This window comes from Polypterus senegalus, chromosome 8, assembly GCF_016835505.1.
Source record: "Polypterus senegalus isolate Bchr_013 chromosome 8, ASM1683550v1, whole genome shotgun sequence".
Taxonomy (NCBI): Eukaryota; Metazoa; Chordata; class Cladistia; order Polypteriformes; family Polypteridae; genus Polypterus; species Polypterus senegalus.
The window spans coordinates 15,206,407-15,231,974 of NC_053161.1; the positions used below are offsets into that span (position 1 = coordinate 15,206,407).

General features: G+C 36.8%; 1 protein-coding gene across 23 annotated transcripts in view; it reads left to right on the forward strand.

Moving 5' to 3' along the window:
* The window catches only part of LOC120533808 (protein-methionine sulfoxide oxidase mical3a-like), a 457,937-nt gene that overhangs the window by 224,259 nt on the left and 208,110 nt on the right, over nucleotides 1-25,568 (forward strand). For all 23 annotated transcript variants that reach the window (XM_039760805.1, XM_039760806.1, XM_039760797.1 and 20 more), the window contains 4 exons: nucleotides 2,640-2,766; nucleotides 3,998-4,091; nucleotides 15,941-16,088; nucleotides 17,310-17,506. In XM_039760805.1, coding sequence (XP_039616739.1) covers nucleotides 2,640-2,766; nucleotides 3,998-4,091; nucleotides 15,941-16,088; nucleotides 17,310-17,506 — 566 coding nt within the window. The remainder of the gene's footprint in view (nucleotides 1-2,639; nucleotides 2,767-3,997; nucleotides 4,092-15,940; nucleotides 16,089-17,309; nucleotides 17,507-25,568) is intronic.

Consider the following 25,568-nt stretch of genomic DNA (forward strand, 5'->3'; position numbering starts at 1 on the left):
TTTTTTGCTCATGTTGGTAAAACGTTTGGAAAAAATTAAAAGTATCTATGTATAAGACTTTTGAATGGGAAAGTGAGAGCCTGTTGGATATTCAGTTCACACTTGCACTATGGCAGATACATATCAAGTATTTATCTTAGCATTGTAAATGTTCAGAGAGCAGGAATATCATAAAGTGAATGTATTCTATGTGGCGAGTGCTGCCTGTGCCTCCTCATTGCAAGAGGAAGTCAGTTTAAAAAGCGCATAGTAATAAACAACTCAGTCTGGGAACATTTAACACAAAGCATTTAATGTACTACATTAACTTATGACGGGGTTTGAGAAAATCCCGTCAATTGAACATTGATTTTAAGATGCCATTTAGTTTACGACATTCTACTTTAATGACAAAATAAACTATAAGAATAAAGTGGAAATGTCGAGAATAAAGTCAACATGTCAACTTTAATCATGACATAAACGGCGAGAATAAAGTGGAAATGTCGAGAATAAAGTCAACCTGTCGAATTTATACGCGACATATAGTTTTTTTCTTCTTCACCGTGGCCCTAATACACTTACGTACAAAACCCTCAGCAATTCAGTGACAGAACTTTTGCTCAAGACAAAGTGTTTGCTGCAAGGGTTTCTGCACCCTTTTTGTAATATGGACGCAAGTCCAAATATGAGCAAATATAAGAATGGTGGATGGGGTCAATTTAACAGGAACCGCAGTAAGTGCTACAAGGATTTTTAGCACACAGAACACACCTAATGCTTAAACAACTGTGTGTTTGTGTGTGTGTATATATATATATATATATATATATATATATATATATATATATATACATCCATCCATCCATCCATCCATTATCCAACCCGCTATATCCCAACTACTGGGTCACGGGGGTCTGCTGGAGCCAGTCCCAGCCAACACAGGGAGCAAGGTCACCACAGGGCAAACTTATTGTTATTTGTGATATCATACTACTGTATATTTGTTTGTTTAAATTGGAACACCAAGCATCAGCAGTAATGAAAATTGAAAGATTTTCTGCACAGTGTTTAAGCTACCTGTTGCTGAGTGCCTATTAATTAGTATTCTGGAAGAAACAGCCTGTGATTGTTCAGTGATGCTTCTCTCTGATCTTTCATCATTATTAGACAGACCTTTATTCCATTAAATCTACATTACCTCTGTGTATAAACTGATATGACTTCAGTACTAACTGCATGTTAAACATTGAGAGAGCAACCTTTATGTATCTCAGATTCTATCAAGCAGAAATACAGCTTTTATATCATATATACTGCATATAATATTTTGGTTTGCTATGTACTGAACATGAAGAGAGCTGCTGTATGCTTTGCAGCACCATACAGACTGCACCGACGCTGAGAACAGAGACGTCAATTTCTGACGCCTTTTTTCTGATATCTGTCAGGCTGGTTCCACTACACTTCTTTTTGTTATCAGTCCTCCTCTTGCCCGCCCACCTCTACATCCTCTTTGCTTGTGAACGGCCAATCTGCTATTAGCATGTATACCCCCCCCTCACCTGCCCACCTCTCTATACTCCTTGCTACTGTATTAAGCTGCTCCGCCCCCACTATTACCATGTACACCCCACTCTTGAAAGCCCACCTCCCCATACTTTTTACTTGTGAACTCTGCTCTGCCTCTTCCCCGCTATTAGCTTTAGCATCAAGTGATTGGCAATATCCTATCCTGCACCTCTCCCTTCGCGACTTGCGATCCTGCTTCTAAAATATTTGCCTGCTCGTCCCTTGCCATCTCATTAGATCTGGCTGTGCCTGTAGATCTGCGGCTGAGATGACAGCCAGGTGCTCAACTAACCACGCAGAGCCACTGGCTAAAAGATGCTAGGGAGAACAGTGATTTGTCTTCATATGGGAAAATTGTGTAGCTATCATCAGCTAACATTTCTTATCATTTGAAACTGATTTGTAGACGACTTTAGGGCAAAGAAAAAAAATTGTCAGGAGTGTGCCACACACCTTTAGAAGTTCTTTAATTTATTGAAAATGCTCAAGTTGAGTATATTATACCTGTCAACAAGCAATCAAATTATAATTGCTCTCATTTGTATTGTATCTATATTCTTAAAAGTTATGCTTGCATACGAGTCTGGCATTACAACTAATGTAGAAGGTGAACATAAAAATAATTAGGTAGAGATTGACATTTACTCAGTTAAGGTTAAGGAACTGAGTTTTTCATATTTGCAATAAAACTGAACTGTATAAAAATTTTATAAACGCATTTGCCAAATTATGAGTACTGTATTTGGTTTTTTAAGATTAGTATTAGATGATCTGTTACCTTTAGCTGTGTACAAGAGGCATCTTCTGTCTGTAAGAAGACAGCAGTACAGAAGTGGTGAGTTCTCCATCTATCAGTAAAGAGCTTATAATCTTTGCTAATTTTACAGTTGCAATACATAGGTTGAAATAATAAGTTTGTGTGACCAGTTCAGTTTGCTACATGGTTCATAACAAATTTTGCACTCTTGTCAGACAAGCATGTAGTTTTTGCACTAAATCTATTTTCAAGCAATCCTTGTGTTACCACTTTTGGCAGGGAAATAAAAATTTCTTTTTAACTTCACTTAAGTCTGTATTTCTTGTTTTAGGGAAAGTATTTACCGACTGCTTCCTCAGACCACTCCAGAGAATGTTAACAAAAATTTCAGCCAGTTCAGTGTTGACCCTACTACTAGATACCCAAACATCAGCCTTAATTTCTTAAGACCCAATCAGGTAGGCATCAATATCTGCTTTTTATACCAGTGCAGTAATATAAAATACACTTTTTAGCAATTTTTATTTAATTTGGATTGGTCATTTCTAATGTAATGCACTTAAATAAAGTTACCATTAGAACAAGTGAAAAAAAACTAAATTGAGGAATAAAATATTCCAGAACTATATTTAGGAAATCTTTTTGCAGTTAATTGTTTTAAAAAAAATTTAATTTAATTTATAATGTGTATCTGTACAGTATGAAATCATGTTAATATTCTTGAATTTGTATATCATTTTTCAAAGTGGTGTAGAATGAAGGTATCCTAAAGTTTTGTTCAAGCGTTTTTTTTTTTTTTACCAATATTATAAAAGATATGTAGTTTCCTTCCTTTGTTTCTTTAACCTTTAACACTAGAATTACCAGAGCCTATGAAAAAACTCGTAGATCCGTCCCATCTTAAATCGCTTCTTACATCTATCCGCACATCTCCGCCAGCGTCTTTTGTCTTCTAAATGTGCCGATAACAACAAGCTTTTTTTCTGCAGTTATATTTTTGAATAAAAGCGCACTTGTTCTATTATATTTGTACCTTTTGTAAAAGTGTTTCTTTGATATTTGGACTTCAGGCTTCATACATTATATAGTTTATGCCTACATTTTGTCATTTACTACTAGAATATGAAAAACGTTTCTGTTTTAAAAATGTGTTTACACAGATTACTGTATATACGGAACACACATGAAATGCGTTCGTTCCAAATAACAATCTATTATTTCCACTCAAAAACTCCGCTTCACTCCCAGATAATCAATCAAGGCATGAGCTGGGAGAAGTTCGTGCATGTTCTAAGTCGGTGGGGGGTTGGAATAGCTAGCTGCTTGCAGATTGTCATTATTGGCACATTTAGAAGACAAAAGACGCTGGCGGAGATGTGTGAACGGATTTAAGAAGCGATCTAAGATGGGACGGATCTATGAGTTTTTTCGTAGGCTCTGGTAATTCTAGTGTTAAAATATTTTTGATTGATAAATGCAGTAAATTTCATCGTTCTTTCCATCTATCCTTCTGTGAACCTGTTCATTTACTTGAGGGTAATGGGGAACATATTAATATGAAATTAATATTTTTTTCAGAATTTTTTTCAAGACATTTATAGTTGAATTATTAAATAAATAAAAAAGGTTTTAAGTTAAGAATTTCAAATTTCATAACTCATGTACTTTTGTTTTTGTTGTTTTCTAAAGGTGAAGCACCTTATTGACACTGGTGACTCTAAAGATATTCGTGTGGAAATGGAAAATGCTGTGAATTCCCGAACACCGAAACTGTTAAGAAATGGTATGTTGACTTGACCAGAGCCGGATTAAGGCTACGCTTTATTTGGGCCCCCTGTTGCAGAGGATATGGGCAGGCCCCACTTATTCATAATGCTTTTCCAGAAAAAAAAATGTAATGCCAATTGTAATCGCTTGCTGAAAATATTACATAGCCAAAATGCACCCACTCGCAGCACACTAGCATTAGCAAATATCTGCGGAAATACCTTGACAGCAGCTCTACAGATAAAAGGCGTTAACAGTGTATCTGTAAGTTAATAACTGCTTTTAGATTTCAGGTACAATATAGTACAGTATAGTACAGGCCACACTAAATTACTGAGGCAAAATCACACATATTGAATAAAACAAATAAGACCCATAAAAAAACAATACAGTAACACAAAGGAATAACACAATAGCAGCACAATCATATGGCAAATATACATTTTCCTACCTTTAGAAGATTTTCTTCCTTGTTTTTTTGACAGGGAAGTCCTTGATGAGGCTGGTAAAATCCAGAGACAGTTGATTCAATCTGTTTTGGCCCATTGTGGATCTCAGTCTGTTATTAACTAGTTCCAGTTTTGAAAATTAATTCTCCCTGATAGCGTTCATTACAGGTGAAGTCACAAATAACCGGAGTGCTATATCAACATTTGGACATATTGACTTTAATTTTCTTCTTCGTATAAGTTGCAGCAGTGACCTTGCTGAGATGCTCTTGTTTTTTTTTAATAAATTCTCAGAATTGTCCAATTTCATCCACAAAGTCTCCCTCCAGATCACCCGCATATTTCTTCTGAAGATTAGTCCTCCATTTCAAAGATCTTCTACAGAGATGGAGGGAATATTGTTCAAAAATCCAAACGTCTGCTCAATGTTATTGTAGGAGTGATACCTCCGATCCTGTTTGGCAATGAGTCAGTCTATGACGGCGATAAAAACTGTTGTTTTGAACTTGTCTCAGCCTGACCACTCACAGTTAGATTCAGTGGATTCATCTGCTTGTTTTTTCCTTTATCTGTGCCACTCTGTGTCCACTTTGAAGTGTTGGGACACAGTTAGTGACATGTTTTTTACATCACTGTCAAAGTTGTCAAAATCATCTTGCTGGCCGGCTACATAATTCCTCAATAAGCTGATAAGATTAACAGTGTTACATAAATCCAAATCAACTGCCTGCAGAGCAGTGCTAGTCTTGCAAAAGCGTTGCAGTATGTGGTGCCACATGTTACACAAAAAGGAAATCTCTAGTTTTTCCATCTTTGCATAGAGTGTCCGGGCTTCATCCATAGCAGTAAGGTTTTGGATCAGGTAAGGTAAGGTTCAGGTCATCAGCAAACTGCCATGTTCTGATGTAGTGCTTTTATTGCTAGCGCGTGTGCTGACCATCTAGTATCTGAAAGGCCTTTCAAAGTCTCTATCCTGTGGTTGTCATTAAGGCTCAAAACCCACTGTAATTGTCTGCCATTGGAATGTGGACTTGGAAGAAAAATTTAAAAGTGTCTGGATGAAATTTAAAAAATTAAGACAGCAGTTAATACTGTTAAGTCCCACTAAATTGAGTATGTGTTCAGCGCACAGTACCCACTCGACCAAAAGGTTGATCTGTTTGAGGCGTGTTTGCAGGTCACTGCAAACTCAAAATATGTTGCCTGCATTATCATAACACTGGCATCTGCAGTCATTTATATTAATACCCATGTCTTCTGAAACACCAAGAACAGACTGGCACAGTGACTCTCCCGAATGACTTTGAATTGGTAGAAACTTGACAAAACACTCCGTGATGCAGCCGTCAGGTGACACATAGCGCATAATGCATATGAGCTGGTCTGTGTGTGTAACATCTGGGGCCTCTTGCATAATGCTGTGCGTAGAATTCACACTTAAACAGGGTGTACGGACAAAAGTGGAAATGTGTGTACGCACAAAAAAATGCAGATGCATAAATCTGTGCGTACACCAACTTCCACATTCTTCCGCTTCATAAATCCTGGTCAGCATGAAAAGTAACGCACGTGCACGCGCCTGCTGCCACTCCTCAACTCCTCCCAGAATTACACCTCTTTGAATATGCAAATCAATATAACTAGCCCTTAAGCTCAGTGTTCTGCGAAAAGGCAATGGCAAAAGCACAGGGGAAAATAGAAGAATTTCAGCGAATACCAAGTGGAGGCAAGGAAAAACATACTATTTGTTGGTTTAAACAGTGGTATAAACAACAAAAGGAAGTTGATCGAGTGACATAGAGTGTCAGTGAAACTTGAAAGCTCATGTTCACAAAGTCGCACGATGCCCGAAATAAAAAAGAAGTTGTCAGATATCAGTGTTGCTGTGAAAAGGCAAGTCGTAGCCCACCGTCTGAGTGTCCTATGAAAGCTTATTAGGATACAGAGAAAAGAAATAAAAATAGGGACCCAGTAGGGAAAAAAGCTCGAAATTTCCTCTTTAATCACGTAATTTATTTTGTAATTAAAGTAGAACATCATAAACTTCATCTTAAAATCATTTAATTTGCTAGTTTCTCAAATCCCATTGTAACTAAAGTAGCACTTCAAAATGCTTTGTTTTGTATATGCTCTTCTATATTTGCTGTATGTGTGTTAATCACTTTTTTGCTTTTTTTTTTCATTTTATTGATTTTATTGAAATCACACAACATTCCATACAAATAGATCAATTTTACAAGAATAGGATTGAAAACAAATCAACCCCCACCCCTACGTGCTTCCTAAATGGGCTTTCTCTTCCTCTGACAGGACACATAATCCCTTACATTCATGATATTACAGCTCTCTGATTAATTTAAATACTGAGATGTGTACTTTTCATGATGATAGGAATTAAAGCATGTTATTAAACATGGGAACATGGTGGCACAGTGATATTGATGAGCTGGTAAGCAATCCAGAGATTGTTCCTGCCTCATACAAGTTGTTTGCTGCGCCGTGCGTGACCTTTGATGAAATAGTTTATTGCAGCAGTACTGTCTCTTTGAACTGTACTAACCCCCAATTCCTATCTTTCCTTTTCTTTCTACAAATAACCAACCACCACACAATCAGCTCTGTAATAGACGTTAAGCCATCTGTAAGCTTAGAACACAGATTCTTCTAAACTTTTAAGGAACATTGAAATAACTAATACCTTTATAGTACATGTTTAATTATTCTATCCATCTATTCTTCTAGTGTCGCGCCAGCCCCAGCAAGAATACAGCGCGAGGCAGGAACAATCCCTGAATGGGATGCCAGCTCTTTGCTAGCGCTGCAACACCGTTTCCTAACATGTTTAATTATTAACAATATAGATTATTTAAATGATGTTAACATTTTATCTGTATAATGTAATAAACATATTTTGCTGCATTTCATCTTAAAATGATATCGTCATCATATGTAAATACAAGCTAAAATGGCTCAGGTTGTGCAATATTATAACTGTATTGCAAGTTTACAGTGAGGCAATTGTACTTACAAGTACAAACAGTTCTACAAGGAGAATTTGATGGATTGATTGATTGCGTTTATAGTTCTTGGGATAAAACTGTTTCTAAACTGCGAGGTCCGTACAGGAAAGGCTCTGAAGCGTTTGCGGTATGGGAGCAGTTCAAATAGACAGCATGGCTGAAGCAGTGTGTGCTAGATGCCGTATACCGATAATTCTCTTTCCAATCAGCTGCTGTAAAGCTGTGATTCCACACACAGATAAAGTGATATAAATTTTCTGAGTGGTGCAGTGTGAGTAATATGGAAAAAGATGATCCGATCTGGCAAACCCCTAACAGGAGCAGCTGAAAGAAGAAGAAGAAGAAGATGCAGTGAGAGTAACAACGCTAAAGCAGCTATGGTATTTGGAACAGTTTGGCCATTCTGTGGACCATTATATTGTTACAGGTTAATTACAATCAGATGCCTTAAACTAATGAACAATATGCACTTAATTTCAGTGTATTTGATAATGCCGTCAGGGATGTGGATCTAAAAAAGGACGGGAAACCACACTGGAACAAAAGCACTGCTTCTACGCTGAGTGCTGCCAGTTTGCAAAACTGAGAGGAGAACTTGTGTATGCCAGGGATTGAGTTGGCATGAAAATGTGCGTGGCTTTACACCAAGTTTAGTTTTTGTACATCACGATGCGAGTGTGGAGACGGACGTATATGCAGCATGTTTGTGCGTACGTTTATACATGAGGCCCCTGAAATGGAATCGACACTAATTGAAAGTACAGTGGAACCCTGGTTCACGAATGTCTCGGTTCACGTACAACTCGGTTCACAACCAAAAAGTTCGGCAAACTTCTGCCTCGGTTCACGACCACACACTGGGTATACGAACAAAGCCAGTTTCCCTTTCGGTTTGTGCGGGCCTATGATTTCCGCATGTGTTGCATTGTTCTCAGTCAGACGTGCCTGCCTGCTGCTAAGAGAGAGAGAGAGAGAGAAATAGAGCTAGCCACATGCCTGCCTGCCTGCTACTGACAGGGGAGGGGAGGTTTGCGTGCACGTTCGTGCCTGCCTGCTACTGACACACAGCAGAGAGAGAGCGAGCCGCGTGCCTGCCTGCCTGGCTGGTTCATTGTTCTCAGTCAGACGTGCGTGCTTTACTTGAGCTTTCTTTGTGCTCTACAGTATTTTGTGTGCTTTTGTAGTTAACTATGGCTTCTAAGCAAGTGAAGAGTGGTGAGAAGAAAGTTTTGAAGAAAATTGAAATCAAAGTAAAGAAAAATTTTAGCTTGTATTTACATATGATGACGATATCATCAGTAATGTGAAGGGCATCAGGAAAGGTTGGGTCACAAGAACTTTCTTTTTGGAATGGCTGCATGAGGCTTTCACTCCCACCAGCTAAACAGCTAAAAACACCAGAAACCCAAGAAATCACACAAGAGAAAACACCTGAAGGAAAACACTTCATGCCATAACTCGACTCATGCAAGATTAGTTTTCTTGGTGGTTTTTGTATTACGGATTTTTCAAAAGTTAATTTTTCAGTTCGTAGCGTGAATTGTTGCAATGTTACTTTTCTCTTTTTTCAAATGTTCGCTTTTTTCCCTGTGCTTAAAACTCATTAAAGTGTTTACAGATGGAGTTGTTCATAGCGTGATTAGTTGCAATGTTACTTTTCTCTTTTTTCAAATGTTCCTTTTTTTCCGCTGTGCTTAAAACTCATTTTAAAAAAAGTATTTACAGCGATCGGGCTGTAGGGCTAAAATAGCGTGATCTTGTTACTTATTTGGTTGCTTGTGGTTGGTTTTTAAATAAATTTTGTATTTGTTCTAATGTTCCTTTTTTTTCCGCTGTGCTTAAAACTCATTTTAAAAAAGTGCTGCTGACAGGTTGAGGGGAGCGGGTGCGTGGTGTGTGTGTGTGTGTGTGTGCTACAGAGAGAGCGCGAGCGAGCCAGCTCGTGTAGCTGAGCAGGGAGCCTGGGTGTTTTGTGTCAGTGTTATTCAATGTTTTTACATTAGTGTACTATTACACTGTGCATTCTATGGTGTAATTAACTATATTTGTGCTTAATCTTTACATATATTTACATACAGTTCGTACAGTCTAGAACGGATTAATTGTATTTACATACAATCCTATGGGGGGAAACTGCTTCGGTTCACGACCAACTCGGTTTACGACCAAAGTTCTGGAACGAATTATGGTCGTGAACAGAGGTTCCACTGTACTTGGCAATTTTTATCTGACTGATAATCTCCACGAGGACCCACTCAATAAATTCTAAACATGATGTTGATGAGAGGTACGAAGACGCTCCCTTCCCAGCATTGTCATATTTTTCGATGTGCGCTTTCAACAATGGATCAGACTCATTGATAACTTCCAGCACACCCATGAAGTTTCCATCATCAGGATGTCCAAAAATTTCACTGTGTCCTCTGAGAGAGAGTCCTTGCTCTGCTAAAAATGTGACCAGCGCAACCACCCTTTTGAAAACCTCAGTCCAATATTCGCACTCACTTTTTTTTTATAGTTCTGAATCTATGCATCCAGCATCAGCACAACCTCATGTAATATAAACAACCGTAGCGTTTCTATGGCACTCTGATGCTTCATGTTCACCCATGCGCGCTGCTGCATTTTTCTAGTCACTATAGAACATTAGAACACTCTAGACGAGAACAGGCCATTCAGCCCAACAAAGCTCGCCAGTCCTATCCACTGTGTTTCCTCCAAGAAAAAATCAAGTCGAGATTTGAAAGTCCCTAATGTCTTACTGTCTACCACACTACTTGGTAACTTATTCCAAGTGTCTATCGTTCTTTGTGTAAAGAAAAACTTCCTAATGTTTGTGCGAAATTTACCCTTAACAAGTTTCCAACTGTGTCCCTGTGTTCTTATTTAACTAATTTTAAAATACAAGTCTCGATCCACTGTACTAATTCCCTTCATAATTTTAAACACTTCAATCATGTCACCTCTTAATCTTCTTTTGCTTAAACTTTAAAGGCTCAGCTCTTTTAATCTTTCCTCATAATTCAACCCCTGTAGTCCTGGAATCAGCCTAGTCGCTCTACTCTGGACCTTTTTTAGTGCTGCTATGTCGTTTTTGTAGCCTGGAGACCAAAACTGCACACAGTACTCAAGATGAGGCATCACCAGTGCATTATAAAGGTTCAGCATAACCTCCTTGGACTTGTACTCCACAGAACGTGCTATATAACCTAACATTCTGTTAGCCTTCTTAATGGCTTCTGAACACTGTTGGGAAGTTGATAGCTTAGAGTCCACTATGACTCCTAAATCCTTCTCATAAGGTGTACTCTCGATTTTCCGACTGTCCATTGTGTATTCAAACCTAATATTTTTACTTCATATGTGTAATACTTTACATTTACTGACATTAAATTTCATCTGCCACAAATCTGCTCAAGCCTGTATGCTATTCAAGTCCTTCTGTAATGATATAACGGATTCCAAATTATCTGCTAATCCACACATCTTGGTATCATCTGCAAATTTAACCAGCTTGTTACATACATTGCTATCTAAATCATTTATATATATATTAAAAATAGCAGTGGCCCTAGCACTGACCCCTGTGGAGCACCACTCTTAACATCGGCCAGTTCTGATGAGGTTCCTCGCACCATCACCCTCTGCTTCCTGTGTCTGAGCTAATTCTGCACCAATCTAAAAACATCACCCTGAACTCCCACTTCTTTTAACTTGATGCCCAACCTCTCATGTGGCACCTTATCAAATGCTTTCTGAAAGTCCAGATAAATAATATCACAAGCTCCACTTTGATCGTATGCTTTTGTTGCAAACTCATAGAATTCCAACATGTTAGTAAAACACGACCTCCCTCTTCTGAACCCATGCTGACTGTTCAGAATAACTCCTGTCCTTGCCATGTGTTGCTCAATCTTATCCTTAATAATTCCTTCCATTAATTTTCCTGTGATGCATGTTAAGCTTACTGGCCTATAGTTGCTTGGATCTGCCCTGTCACCCTTTTTATATAATGGAATGATATTTGCCATTTTCCAGTCCTTCGGAATCTCTCCAGTGCTCAGTGACTTCCTAAAAATATGTGTCAATATGTGTATAGCCTACTGTCAGTTCAGACTCCCTATCCCCAAAAAGTTTACACGCAAAGCAAAACACAGTGCTTTTTGATGGGGAATAAAGTAGCAATTCCCTTGGCAGAGTTTCACCATTTGCCAATTTTCTTTTAAACATGGTTTTGGAAAAGTACCTCTTTTGGTGTTTTGTGTTGTCTTTCTGTGGCAGCAACATCTGCATCTTTGTTCTGACATTTTTCAGGTCCAATGTTAACCCAGTATCTCCTCATGGGTTCATCAATTTGGTCCCATCATTCAGGATCTCAGCTATAGCTAGCAGGACTTTCCATTGTTGCAGAGTCGGCCTCTTGTGCCATCTCTGCAGCAACAGTGAAGCTGTCATGGCTGAACTAATTACCAGGATGCTGGTGGTAAAATCTAGTTGTGTTTCAGGTGGTGGAAGTGTCGGTCCCTCTGTCTCAGGCTCTTTATCTGAGTGAGGCAGCTGTGAGGCAAGATCACTGCAACCTTGGCCGATGTCTTTGTCAAAGCTACAGCTAGCTGTGGCTACAGCTAAGGGTCCAGTGGCAGTTGCTTAGTCTAACACCAACATTAGCCGATAGCTTGGCACTCTTGTTCTACCAGCATTTTGTTGCTGACTGGATGAAGATTTGGCAGCCTTTAAATATCCAGTCAATCTAGAGATTTTCTTTAGCAGGTCTTGGTTACAGTGTTCTTTCAGTCGTTGGGCTTTTCAGTTTTGTGCTCCGCTATCATATTTTCTTTCGGGCATTTTGCCGATATGCTGTCCAGTTACTCGGAATAACACAGCGGTGTGGTATAAAATCAGCTGTGTCATTTCTACCCAATCAGCTGTTTAAATTTTAAAATGTTTCTTATTGGCCAATGGGCATTAGGGAGGTGGTTTTCTTTTAAGTAAATTTAAAAAAAATAATTAAATCCCAGGCCCCTGCACACATGGGGCAACTAGGCTGCAGCCTATGCCAGCCTGTCCATTAATCCGCGTATGGACATGACACTTGCATTTGCTATTATCACTGCATTTTGTTAGTCTGCTTCTTAAATAGCTGAAAATTTGAAATATACTTTTGAAAATGAATTAGGTTTCTTCTGATTTTTACCATATGATAGCAAGTTCCACTTTGTTTTGAAACACATATTGCAAAAGTGAAGGTTAATTTTGTAATACAGTATGGCAGGTTTTAGTTTTGCAGCTCCCCTACATGCATGGCAAATCACTCTTGTTGTTTATATATTCGTATTTCATTGTAAACTATGTGCTGTTGCAAATTTAAAACAACTTCAAACAAGAGTTTAAGAAAGTTATCAAGGAAAGCATCTTACAAAATGTTTAATTATCAAGGAAACTCTCTATATATTCCAGTATTTTCTTTATTTCCCTTCTTTGCTCACTGACTTGGCAAATATGTTGTTGGAATCCTTTGGAATGGTGTAGTAAGGTGAGGCTGTGGAATTGCTGAGAATCAACACTAGAATTACCAATGCTTACGAGAAAACTTGTAAATCTGACTCACCTTAAATCTACTCGCATGTCTCCATTCAGCGTCTTTTGTCTTGTAAATGTGTCAATAAGTCCAAGCAGCAAGCAGCCTGCTATACCAACATCCCCACCGCCGGAGAAACTGCAAAAACCTCTCCCAACTGAAGCCTTGTTTATCAGGGAGTCAGGTACTAGGCTAAAAAAATATATATCGTTTTTTGGAACACATGCATTTCACTTATGTTACATAGATCTTTGTATGTGTAGGATGACAGGAAATGTTGAACACATACCTAAAAGACAAACTTTTTCCATGTTTTCATACTAATGACAGAATGTAGACATGAAGTGTATAATGTGTGAGGACTGAAGTCCAAATATCAAATAAGCATTTTCACAAAAGATACAAGTATAACAGAACAAATGTGCTAGCACCCGAAACCCAACCCCCAAACGCTCCCCCCCCTTACCCATGACTATAACCAAAGAAAAAGAAATGCGGTTAGTATTGTTTGCTATCCTGACTTCTTGGGTAGTATAGCGATTAGAGCTGCTGACTCCTATTAAAAATGTGCTGGGTTCGAGTCTTAATGTGTCCCAAAATAAACGTTTTTGAGTAGTGAGCTGCTCTTATTGTTACTATTATACAATAAAAGCATACATTTGTTTTGAGTCGGTAACGGATGGTTCAGTTGGAAGAGGGGTTTTTTTTCGGTTTCTCTGGCGGTGGGGTGGATGGTATACCAGGCTGCTTGCTGCTTGGGATTATTGGCACATTTACAAGACAAAAGACGCTGAATGGAGACATGCGAGTAGATTTAAGGTGGGCTGGATTTACAAGTTTTCTTGTAAGCTTTGGTAATTCTAGTGTTAAACAAAAGGAGAGACTGAAAAATTGTACATTTTACTAGACTTCATATATATAAATATTTATTTTGTGTATATATTGTGCCAGATAGGGGGCGCTGTTGTCCCCTTGAACTTTCAGATCAGACACCAGGTAAAAGTCCAAATATTAAATTTATTTGAACAGTAATGTGCACAAAGCACCTTCCACTCCACTATACTCATAAATAATAATCAACAACAAATACTCCTATAGAAGTTAGTATTTAGTGATGGAAAAATCTACAATTTCCTTAAATATCTGGGGATGTAGGGTCATGCGTGAGCTTTGTTAACAATGTATGAAAAATTTTTTATCCCATATTTTGGAGTTATAGTAACTCTTAGAGTTTTAAAATGACTCGCCCTTCTCTAGAGCATCCCTTCCAGTGTAGATCAGATTCTGGTCCCATTTCTGCATCCTATAGTCTATAACCAGTTCAATGCTAACATTAACCCTGCTGTCAGCAGGTAGACCTGTTCTCTGTGGGCTATTTTGCCATTGTTGATGTGCAGAGCTATGATGGTGGTATTCATAAGCAACTTTAATAATTCAGGCAGAGCTGTGTTTAGCAACACCTCAGAAGCTGACTTAAATTTCAATTGGTTATTCAGGTTGTGACATCTCTAAAATAAGATACAAGAGTGTACCAGAGTTCTTTTAGTTTACTGGGTGTTAAATTGCATAATAATGTTTGTAGAAATAAATGGTCTAGGCCTGGCATAGAATATTGATGAAAAAGCCCACTTAGAATGTTTGAGATATGAAATAATTTTGTACCTTTCTTCCCTACACCCAAAGTTTTCACAGAGTAATGAAAAAATAGATTTATAATACTTATGTCAAAAACTTGTAGTGGTAAAGTATTGCATTCTGTAGTGGCCAGAAATATTAAAAGAAAAAGAAATATACAATAGCATCAGAAATTATATACTCAACTGCAACTGTGTTTTGGTTTTTTTTGCAATGGACATGAAAATATTTACATGGGTAGCTACCCCACAGTTTTATTGCAGAAATATGAAAGTAATGTTCTTGGATTGACTTTATTAGGAATATAGCAGCCTAAAACATGCTATCCAACTCCAGCTAGGCAAGTAAACAATAACATATTACAAATAAAAGTCAGTTGTGTGCTTTCTAAAAGCTGCTGGTATAATTTGGTAATGTTAGCTGTCAGATTGTTTTGAGGAAATTTGTAGCTAAATTTTGGTACCTTGTATTTTTCCTTTTTTATTGTGTTTTTAATATTATATACTTTATGATTGTTTTGAATGTTTTTGACAAAATGACTTTGTATACAGAAGAGTATAATAACTATTGTGCAGTAGCATTGATAATCAACAGCATGTGGGTGGTAAAAAAACTAAAATTATAGTTACGTAAAAGAATATGTAAAAAAGATTGAATTAGAGCAGTTTACACTTTAATGTTTTGGTACCTGTAAAGAATAAAGCATTGGAACACACATTCCCAAAATGTAAACTGTTTCTATTACCACATTTTAATTTAGAGGTACCACTTAAATTAATTTTAGCATTGTTAGATAGTGTTTTTTTTTTCCCTGCAGTTAAGCTGAGGTGAAAGACGCATAGATTTAAATGGAATATTACAGGTTTTTAAGTTATTTGATTTACCAAAATGTTTAGACAGTTTAGTTCATGCTTTGAAATGTAAATGTAGAGGAGGTAACCCTTATATTTTATGAGGATTTTTAAATGCAAAAGCAGAATCAACAGTTACTGTTGAACACTATAATATTTGTATGAGTAATTAATTTAATTAAATCTATGTCTACAGAATTTTTTGTTGGTTCTTAAGAACAGTGCATAGCTTCTGCTCTCTTGCAGTGTTATCTATATTCCATTCATATCTAGTAACAGTAACATTTTAAGTATTACTTTTATTTTTACACTCCTTGGTTTAACTGTTTCAGAATCTGTGGCTCGTTCCAGCAAATTGTTAAACTGGTGCCAACGACAAACTGAGGGATACAGGAGTGTGAATGTAACTGATCTTACAATGTCCTGGAAAAGTGGACTCGCATTATGTGCAATCATTCACCGTTACCGTCCAGACCTCATGTAAGTAGTCTTTTCTGCTTGGGATTTCTGCATAGCTTGGTAATGTTAATAGTACAAAGTTATACAAAGACATGCGATTCAAAACTTCAAAAACCGTTATTAACTGAGCTTGCGGTTTAAAAACCAGGTGGTCATTTATTTAATGAAAGAAGCTGAAAATGCTGTTTAAGCCCACCAGTACTGCAAGTTTCTGAAATTTGAAACTCGGAAAGGAAATTTATTTTAGTTTGTTGTTTTAAGTGCACAGAAGAAGTAAAGTTCCCATCTAATGTGAAAGATTTCAAAATAGACTGTTGATCAGCAAAAGAGTAATGTATGAAAGTTTATTTAATACAGTTAGGCATTGTAAAAGCAAATTATAATTAAACTGGTATGAATCACCATACTAGTTGAAGGGTCAAAGAACTTTACATGTTCACATAATGAAAGCGTTCAATTTATTGTTAAATTTTTGTTACTAATTTTGTTGTGTTCACACACATAGAGAAATACAGTGAAAAATGCTTTTATTCTTGTTTGCCTAATAGTCCATATTTGTAGCGTTCAGGAGTACAAGCCAAAGACACAAGGAATAGTGCTTTTATTTTTTTGAGAGCAGCAGAGATTTAGTAGATCCTTCTATAAAGCACACAATAAGAAAACACTCAAGTACATAGTGGTATTTGATACACAGATTATTTTATCCTCCAGTGCGTTAATAGAGAAAAAGCAGACTCTTAAGAAGAAACACAGAAACAAAACTCCATAACCAGAATTTGGTTTCCTCTAAGAGATTGTTTGCTTAAGCATTAGGTCTCTTTCAGTGGTCATCATTTGGTAGTTATATAACTTTATTTTCTGAGCAGCCATCTGTTCCTGACCATGATATGATAACATATACTATATGTAAATAGCATAAAACATGTATTGTATATAAATAACAATAACATAATATATATAAATGTCACAAACACATAATTAATAAAGCACTCTGCTACACATTCTGCTTACAGTATTTTTAAGCTTTTTACTGTCTTTCTTCTTAGGAATTTAAAAACATGTAATCTGTTTTGTCCTACTCTCATAGTTTGTTATACTACCGCCTTTACAAAGGTCTTTTTCAGGTAATAGCATTGAAAACGGGAGACTTAGAAAACATTAATGGTGTATTTATCCTCTTTGAGGTGGTTGTGTTCTTGAAATAGGACTTCGAATTATACATTTTTGTTTCTTTTTTCTCAGTGACTTTGACTCCCTGGAGGAGCATAACATGGAGAACAATAATCAGCTGGCCTTTGATTTAGCTGAAAGGGAGTTTGGAATCTCACCTATTATGACAGGGAAGGAGATGGCTTCTGTTGGTGAACCTGATAAGCTGTCTATGGTCATGTATCTCACTCAGTTTTATGAGATGTTTAAGGATACAGTTCCACCGGGTGGTAAGTGTTTTTGTGTAACTAGTTATGCCATTTTCAATTAGTTCAGCTATTTAGATAAAGACTATTTTTGTACTGTCCTTGTAAAATAATAGTATGTGCTTCATAGGTTGTGCTTCACAATTAACTTTCATGAGTCCATTAGTACGTAAACAAAAGGCCTAGAAAGCTTGAAAGTCAAAAGTTCAGCCTTTAAAGGATGTTAACATTTTTTTTCTAAATGCAATGAAAATAACCTTTTTAGAAATTCTTTTTTTGGTTCAGTGGACCTAGGTATGGAATGCCTTTTTTTCCCCATTTACACTAATTTCAAAATGTAGGTGGGGCAGAGAGTCAGTGTTGTCCGACATGTGTTTTTGGGTAGATTTACTTTAGCAATTAGTGATTTCAAATTCTGTTTGGTTAGACTTAGATGACTGGTGCAGAAAAGTGTACATACCAATGGAGGAACTTGAGAGTACATGTATGAAAGTATATCTTAATTCCATATGCTACTGGTATAAACCAGGAAAAAGTATGCCAAGGCATTTTCAGTAGTGTGACATGTGTCTGCAGTACGCTAAAATATAACTTTCAAAGGTGGTACGATGATACTTCAGTCACTTTTTATCTGTTTGGTTTATTTTACACTTTAACTGAGCTTGATTTTTTTTTTTATGTATGTACATTTTTCTTCTGTTAATTGATAAAGTAAGCAAGTATGCACAGTCAGTGCTTCATTGGTCTGGTTGTGATTTTAAAACTACATTATAAGGCGATGCAAAAGTTAAAAACAAAAAGATAACTTTCTAGTTGTTGCCATATTCTTTTAATGATTGCTTTCTCTTTTTCCGAATTCTGTTCTGCTTACATTCATAAAACTCATTACATTAGATTGCAAGATTGGTGGAACCACAACAGAAACTCGGGGACAAAATGTAGTATCTGCAGTCACATCATGGGATACACTGTAGACATTGTGTTAGTGTGAGCTAGAAAAATAGTTTCAGACTCCTAAAGGATAAGTTTAAGATTTTTTTTAAGTTAAAGTAATTTCTACACAATCATGGTATATATTAATTTGCCACGTAGTATTTTAAAATGAACCCCAAGTTTCACTGGACAACTGTGGAAATAAAAGCCTGATAACTTACTGAATTTGTCCACTCTGAACAGGTAAAGGGGTTTTATTTAAGAAAATTATGGTTTCTGTCGTTCTTTTGTAACAACTAATGTAAAAGGAAAGTAATACAATTTATCACTATTTTTTGGTATGCTATTTTTCTTGAAGTAAGAATACATTTATAGTTAGCGTGTCTGTTCACAGTTGCTGTTGAGGGTGGGGCCTTGACATTTTTCACAGGTACAGTTGTCGGCAGTTTGTTTTAAGCCTTACCATAATTTCAGGATGTATATTTTTCTTCCTTTGTCTATACAATTCTGTTTCATTAATGATTTTGTTCTGTCATGGCTCGTATAAAATGATGCTCTGCACAAAAGTGTGCAGAGATTCTGTTATAGAAGCATAGCTGTCATTGTGATATGAAATTATCTAATTTGATGACGTCTGCTCCCAAACTGTTGTGACTGTACATGATTCAGAACCTCTGCCAGCTTCAGCAGCACACATTTACTCAAATAACATTTTTTCTTATGCCATATGTATAGGGCTGAGCGATATTGACTTAAATTGATATTGTGAATATTCTGAACAATAGTGCAATATTCAATATGTCGCTATATCTCTATATGTTACTGAAACACCTTATAGATTTAAGATCAACATCATTTAGACAGATGTATACTGTACATGTTTTTATACAGAGTCCAAAACCTAGTATGTTTTCTCACAATAATAATATGAATTAGCATATTAAACTTTTTTTAAACAATTTATTGAACTGCCATGCCATTGTTTCAAACCATTTCTCTTTTATATCTCCAATTATGTATTTTTCAGTTTCTATTGTATGTATTACCTGCCTTTCTGGTATTTGTGTCTACTATTCAGTAAACATGGATTTCTGTCCTTCTCTTTGTTTGACGGCTTTATGTAAGGAACGACAAATATCTTGATTCATTACCATGCAAATCACAGATCATAATACATTCACATGTGTATGTTTTACTTTTTTTTTTTTTAATGATTTACTTCATTTGTAATTGTCAAAGAGGAACACAAGGTGACAGTATATCTTATTTTTTGACAGCTCAAGTTAAAATAGTCTTGAAAAAGTTATCAACCAGTTCTTTAAACATAATTATAAAACAAATCTTAACATTTAACAGAACATGTTGTAAAATGAGTTACATTTAACCTACAAAGGCACATGATGCTCATGAAATGCCATATCCTCAAGTGCAGCCACATACTGTGTTTAAAGATGTGAATGAATGCTTGCTATGGGCATTAGCAAATTTTTTAGAACAGGTTTTTTTGTTTTTTTTTCTTTTCTAAGTCTGTATAGGTTAAATCCCATTATAGCAAATACCAAAGTGACAAAATTTTCAGAAAAACTAATACTTTTTGTGGGCCCGGACAAATATTCATAGAACATCATGTTAAACGAATCTCATTTCCACGAAATGTAAATCTCAGTATAACGAATGTTTTTTCGACCAAAAATGTCCACTGATGATGATAATGCGATGCAAAAAAACTTAATACTGCTCCTATACTTTCCACGCCGTGTCCAGGGAACCCTGCAATGGGCTGTCTCAAAGAAAGAAGATATTCTGTTGCGAAATTTTAGGGCTAAGGCAGTCTCAGCGAGCATGTAGGCACAACATCATACAAAGAGTCGAATTCTGAGTCATTGCTCCATCAAGTGTCCGCCTGGGTAGTTTTGTTGTGTGCAGCTGCTGTACTGTTGAAGTTTCATAGCGCTTCTCAAAGTTTTCTTTGAGATTAAAAAAAAAAAATTAAACGGTCCTGGGAAAAGCTGATTTGCTGACTCAAGTCAAATGACTTGGTGAAAGCATTTTAGAATCACACCTTCATCTTCACCTAATGACTCATCTTCATTCTGTATTCATACCTGTATTTCTATTTAAAAATTACATCTAATGTCTCATTTTTATCCAGTGTTTGTACCTGTATTTCTATTAAAAAAATAGATCTAATGTCTTGCTTTCATTATTTATATATATACATACATACATACTTGCTGTCAAATAAACGAACCACACACTCACACATACAGTATATATATATATATATATATATATATATATATATATATATATATATATATATATATATATATATATATGTATAGTTATGATGCCGGTTCGACTCCATGCTATATTGCTGTTCAGGAGCCCTTGAACCCAACACCGTCGATAATGTCACCGAGATGAGCTGACACATAGGGACAAATCTCTCAAGGCCAGGGGATATTCCATGAAGTGCATTTATTCAAAACAATCAAACCAAAAAGTGCAATGTCAAAGTTCAATAAATAAATCCATAAAATCAAGTGTCCAGTGGGGTTAAAATCAACAAAAAATAAATCCTTTAAAATGCAAGGTTAATATATGCAGCAATTAAAACGCAGTCTCTTTCCATTTACTCTGCAGCCCACCTCTGCCTCTTTCTCCCCGGCTCACCATTATTCGCGGCTAGCGGAGACAACAACCACGAGCTCCTTCAGTTAAACTCTGTCAGGAAGTCCCTGCCAGACCGCCGAGGTCAACTCTCCTCCCTCGATCCTTCGTGCACCCGCAGTCGCTCCTCAGATCCTTCGGGACGGCACCTTTCCTGCTCACCCCACACACTGGTACAATGAGTTGGGCGAACTAGCCCCTAGAGCGCAACAGAATAATGCTCCTTCGCGGGACCCCAGCTCATGCCGTTTTCCACCTTCCAGGTGGCCAGGTCGTCACCAACTGACTGCTGTTTTCCAACCTTTTACTGCATCCGCTTTTCTCTTTCCATCAACCTTTCTCCTTTCTTTTCCTCCATGATTTCTTTCCAATTTAGCCTCTCTTTTTCTACGATTTATCTTATCTTTTTCTCCTCGATTTTTAGCCCCCTCTCTGGTGTCTATATATATATATATATATATATATATATATATATATATATATATATATATATATATATATATATATATATATATATATATATATATATATATATATATATATATATATATATACACACACATATACACACATATACACCTCTGCCTCCGTGGGCACAACGTCTTAATTACACACCGCAGGAAGCCAATGAGGCAAACAAGAACGACCGCACCCTCACGTGAAGGTGCGACTTGCTCCAGTCACCCCATTACCTCCCCGCGGTTGTGCAATCGCGCCCACGGAGAATGACACGGCTATACGGATTTTAAAAACCTGACTTTTTCGGAAGCCGTGGACCCGCTAAATCAAACACACATATATATATATATATATATATATATATATATATATATATACACTAGCAAAATACCCCGCTTAGGCGGAGAGTAGTGTGTTAAAGAAGTTATGAAAAGAAAAGGAAACATTTTAAAAATAACGTAACATGATTGTAAATGTAATTGTTTTGTCACTGTTATGAGTGTTGCTGTCATATATATATAATATATATATATAATATTTTGTGCCATCCGGCTGGGGGTAGAGCCCAGGACCTCCTCCAGACTGCGAGGGGGCGACTGCCCTCGTTGTATTGGGGGGAAAAATGAAAAACATTATTTGTACAAAATCTTTATTTATCCATTCCTAAATAATTAAATGGGCAGGTTATTTCGTATCAGTGTAATACGCTGCTTGTTAAAACGGATGACTCCCACTCTTACGTGCAAGTCTGCGTGGATATTATAAACTATCGTATCTGTTCAAGTTCTATTTAAATTCAAAATAGAGAGAATTTTTATTTAGTCCACAGAAATATCTTTGGTAGGAATGTAAGTTAAATGTAGGCATCATTGCTTAAATTTTTCTTCACTATAGAAATGTAAAGAGTAAATTCGCCTTACACTCCAACCAAAGATATTTGTGTCGACTAAATAGAACTTGAAAAGATATATTTTTTCGAATGTGATCGCGCAATTCAGATCGAGTTGACGCGCACTAAATCGAGCCCGTGTGCTATTGTGGTTTCGCCTGCGTGCCTCAATAAGTCACCCTCCACTCACTCTTACTTTTTACCGTTCATCTAATGATTATACTGAGTATGGCTTTATCAAAACAATCATTGATGGCGAATAAAGTATCCATTATTCATAAAGCTTTAATTGGTGATCTGTCTTTCTGCGTTAACCGCATATTTTTTCATACGTCTCAAACCAAGGGGATGCGAGGGTGAAATGAATCAGGAAGCGCTGATATATATGTATGTGTGTGTGTATATATATATATATATGTATGTGTGTGTGTGTGTGTGTGTGTGTGTATATATATATATATATATATATATATATATATATATATATATATATATATATATATATATATATATATATATATATATATATATATATATATATATATATATATATATATATATATATACTAGCAAAATACCGCTTACTGTGACAAAGTACTGCATTAAAATTTTTATTAAGAAGAAAATTAAACCTTTTTAAACTGAGGGAAAATATGCCAATAATTATTTGTTAAGGATCTCTTTGTGTGCCACGTTGTCAGTTCGGGCCTCCGGTTGTAACATAACCAAGCTGTGCGCTGAGCTTACTCTTGAGCATGCAACTTACAGTTGGCCATGTGAACAGTAATCTTGTCTCAAATCTCATAGCTTGGATTGCTGCTGTCATAATCGGTTTGAGTTTCATGATTTGTTTCAATTACGACAGTATTTGCAGGATTTGTTGTGTTGAAGTGACATTCGGCATCTGTCAAGCGTTGTAAGCACACAACCAGTTTCATTGATAAAATCACATCCAGCTTTTGAGAGTTTAAACATTCATAAACCTCAAAGTGTCCACTACTGAAATCGTCACCTGTGAATCTAAGATGTTTAAGAGGCTATTTCAGTACACTTGAAAGCGACAACCGAACAATTCAGCGGCAGCCATCAACTCACATGCAGAACCATAGGTGAAGGGCTTAAGCATTTCACTCTTCTAGTGCTCCTGTGTAGTATAATTATCTCCTGTACCGTCATCAGTCCACACCTTGAACCTGTCCCAATCATTCAATACATAAGACACAATGTTCCTCCGGATATCAAGAGTAAGCCGTGCAATATGTAACAAAGAGAATGGAAAAGGTAGGTGGTATCTCCGGGCATGGAAACCACTCGGTAAGTGACAGTTCTTTGATCAATAGTGATCACCTCGATAGACATGGTAATGGGGGTTGGAATGATAAAGGAAATGGGTACCTGAGAAATGTAAAGTAAGTCTAAAATACCTATACAATAACTATAATTGTAATAAACAAACAATAAAACAGCGGAGAAGCCGTATATTAAACAAAAAGGCTGTAGTTATCAGTAGGGAGACGTGAATCCCGTGGCGAAGCAAAGAAGGGAATGTAGAGACCGGAGCGATGGACGGTGTTATATAGCCAGGCAGCCAACAACGTGGGAGGCGTTGGGATGGGGACCCAACGCCACCTCACACGATGACCGAGGTGCAGGCTATGGGCGTATATATGTATGTAAGTAGGATTCAGCTAGCGTTGGGAACCCATGTACCAAATTTCTTGATGATGGGCCCATAAGTAATAAAGACTGTAGAAAAGTTCAATATGGCAGCCGACAGTGGCATCATACCACTGAAATAAGTACATACATTGGTTTCGGTTAGTGCAGGGAAGCTGCCTACCAAATTTCGAGAAGATGGAGCCATAAATAAGAAAGTTCAACATGGCGGACGTTGTTGACCGTTATGACCATTACGCGTAGAATTTCAATATGAAACCTGCTTAACTTTTGTAAGTAAGCTGTAAGGAATGAGCCTGCCAAATTTCAGCCTTCTACCTACACGGGAAGTTGGAGAATTAGTGACATTTGTAAAATTCAATATGGCGGCCGACAGTAGCGTCATACCACCGAAATAAGTATGTACATCGGTTTTGGTTAGCGCAGTGAAGCCACCTACCAAATTTCGTGAAGATGGGGTCAGCCTTCTACCTACACGGGATGTTTGAAAATTGGTGACGTTGGAAAGTTCAATATGGCGGCCGACAGTGGCGTCATACCACCGAAAATAAGTATGTACATTGGTTTCAGTTAGCGCAGGGAAGCCGCATACCAAATTTCGTGAAGATGGGGCCATGAATAAGAAGTTCAACATGGCTGACGTTGTTGACCGTTATGACCGTTACGTGTAGAATTTCGAAATGAAACCTGCTTAACTTTTGTAAGTAAGCTGTAAGGAATAAGCCTGCCAAATTTCAGCTTTCTACCTACATGGGAAGTTGTAGAATTAGTGATGAGTCAGTCAGTCAGTCAGTGAGGGCTTTGCTTTTTATTATTATAGATATATATATATATATTGAAATAGTTTTACTGAGAAATAATGCAAAGAGTATGCGACACATGTTTCGCCCTAATTTTGGGAATCGAACCTCGGTCGTTGGCGCTAGAGGCGAAGCCTCTTCCATTGCGCCAAGGTGTGTGGTTTGTCTATTTGAGAGTATGTAGATTGGGGTATATATATATATATATATATATATATATATATATATATATATATATATATATATATATATATATATATATATATATATATATATATACTTATATATATATATATATATATATATATATATATATATATATATATATATATATATATACTTATATATATATATATATATATATATATATATATATATATATATATATATAGAGAGAGAGAGAGAGATCTATACTAATAAAAGGCAAAGCCCTCACTCACTCACTAATTCTCCAACTTCCCGTGTAGGTAGAAGGCTGAAATTTGGCAGGCTCATTCCTTACAGCTTACTTACAAAAGTTGGACAGGTTTCATTTGAAATTCTACGCCTAATGGTCATAACTGGAAGGTTTTTTCTCCATTATCTGTAATGGAGTTGAGCTGGAATGGCGTGGGGGCGGAGTTCGTGTGACATCATCACTCCTCCCACGTAATCA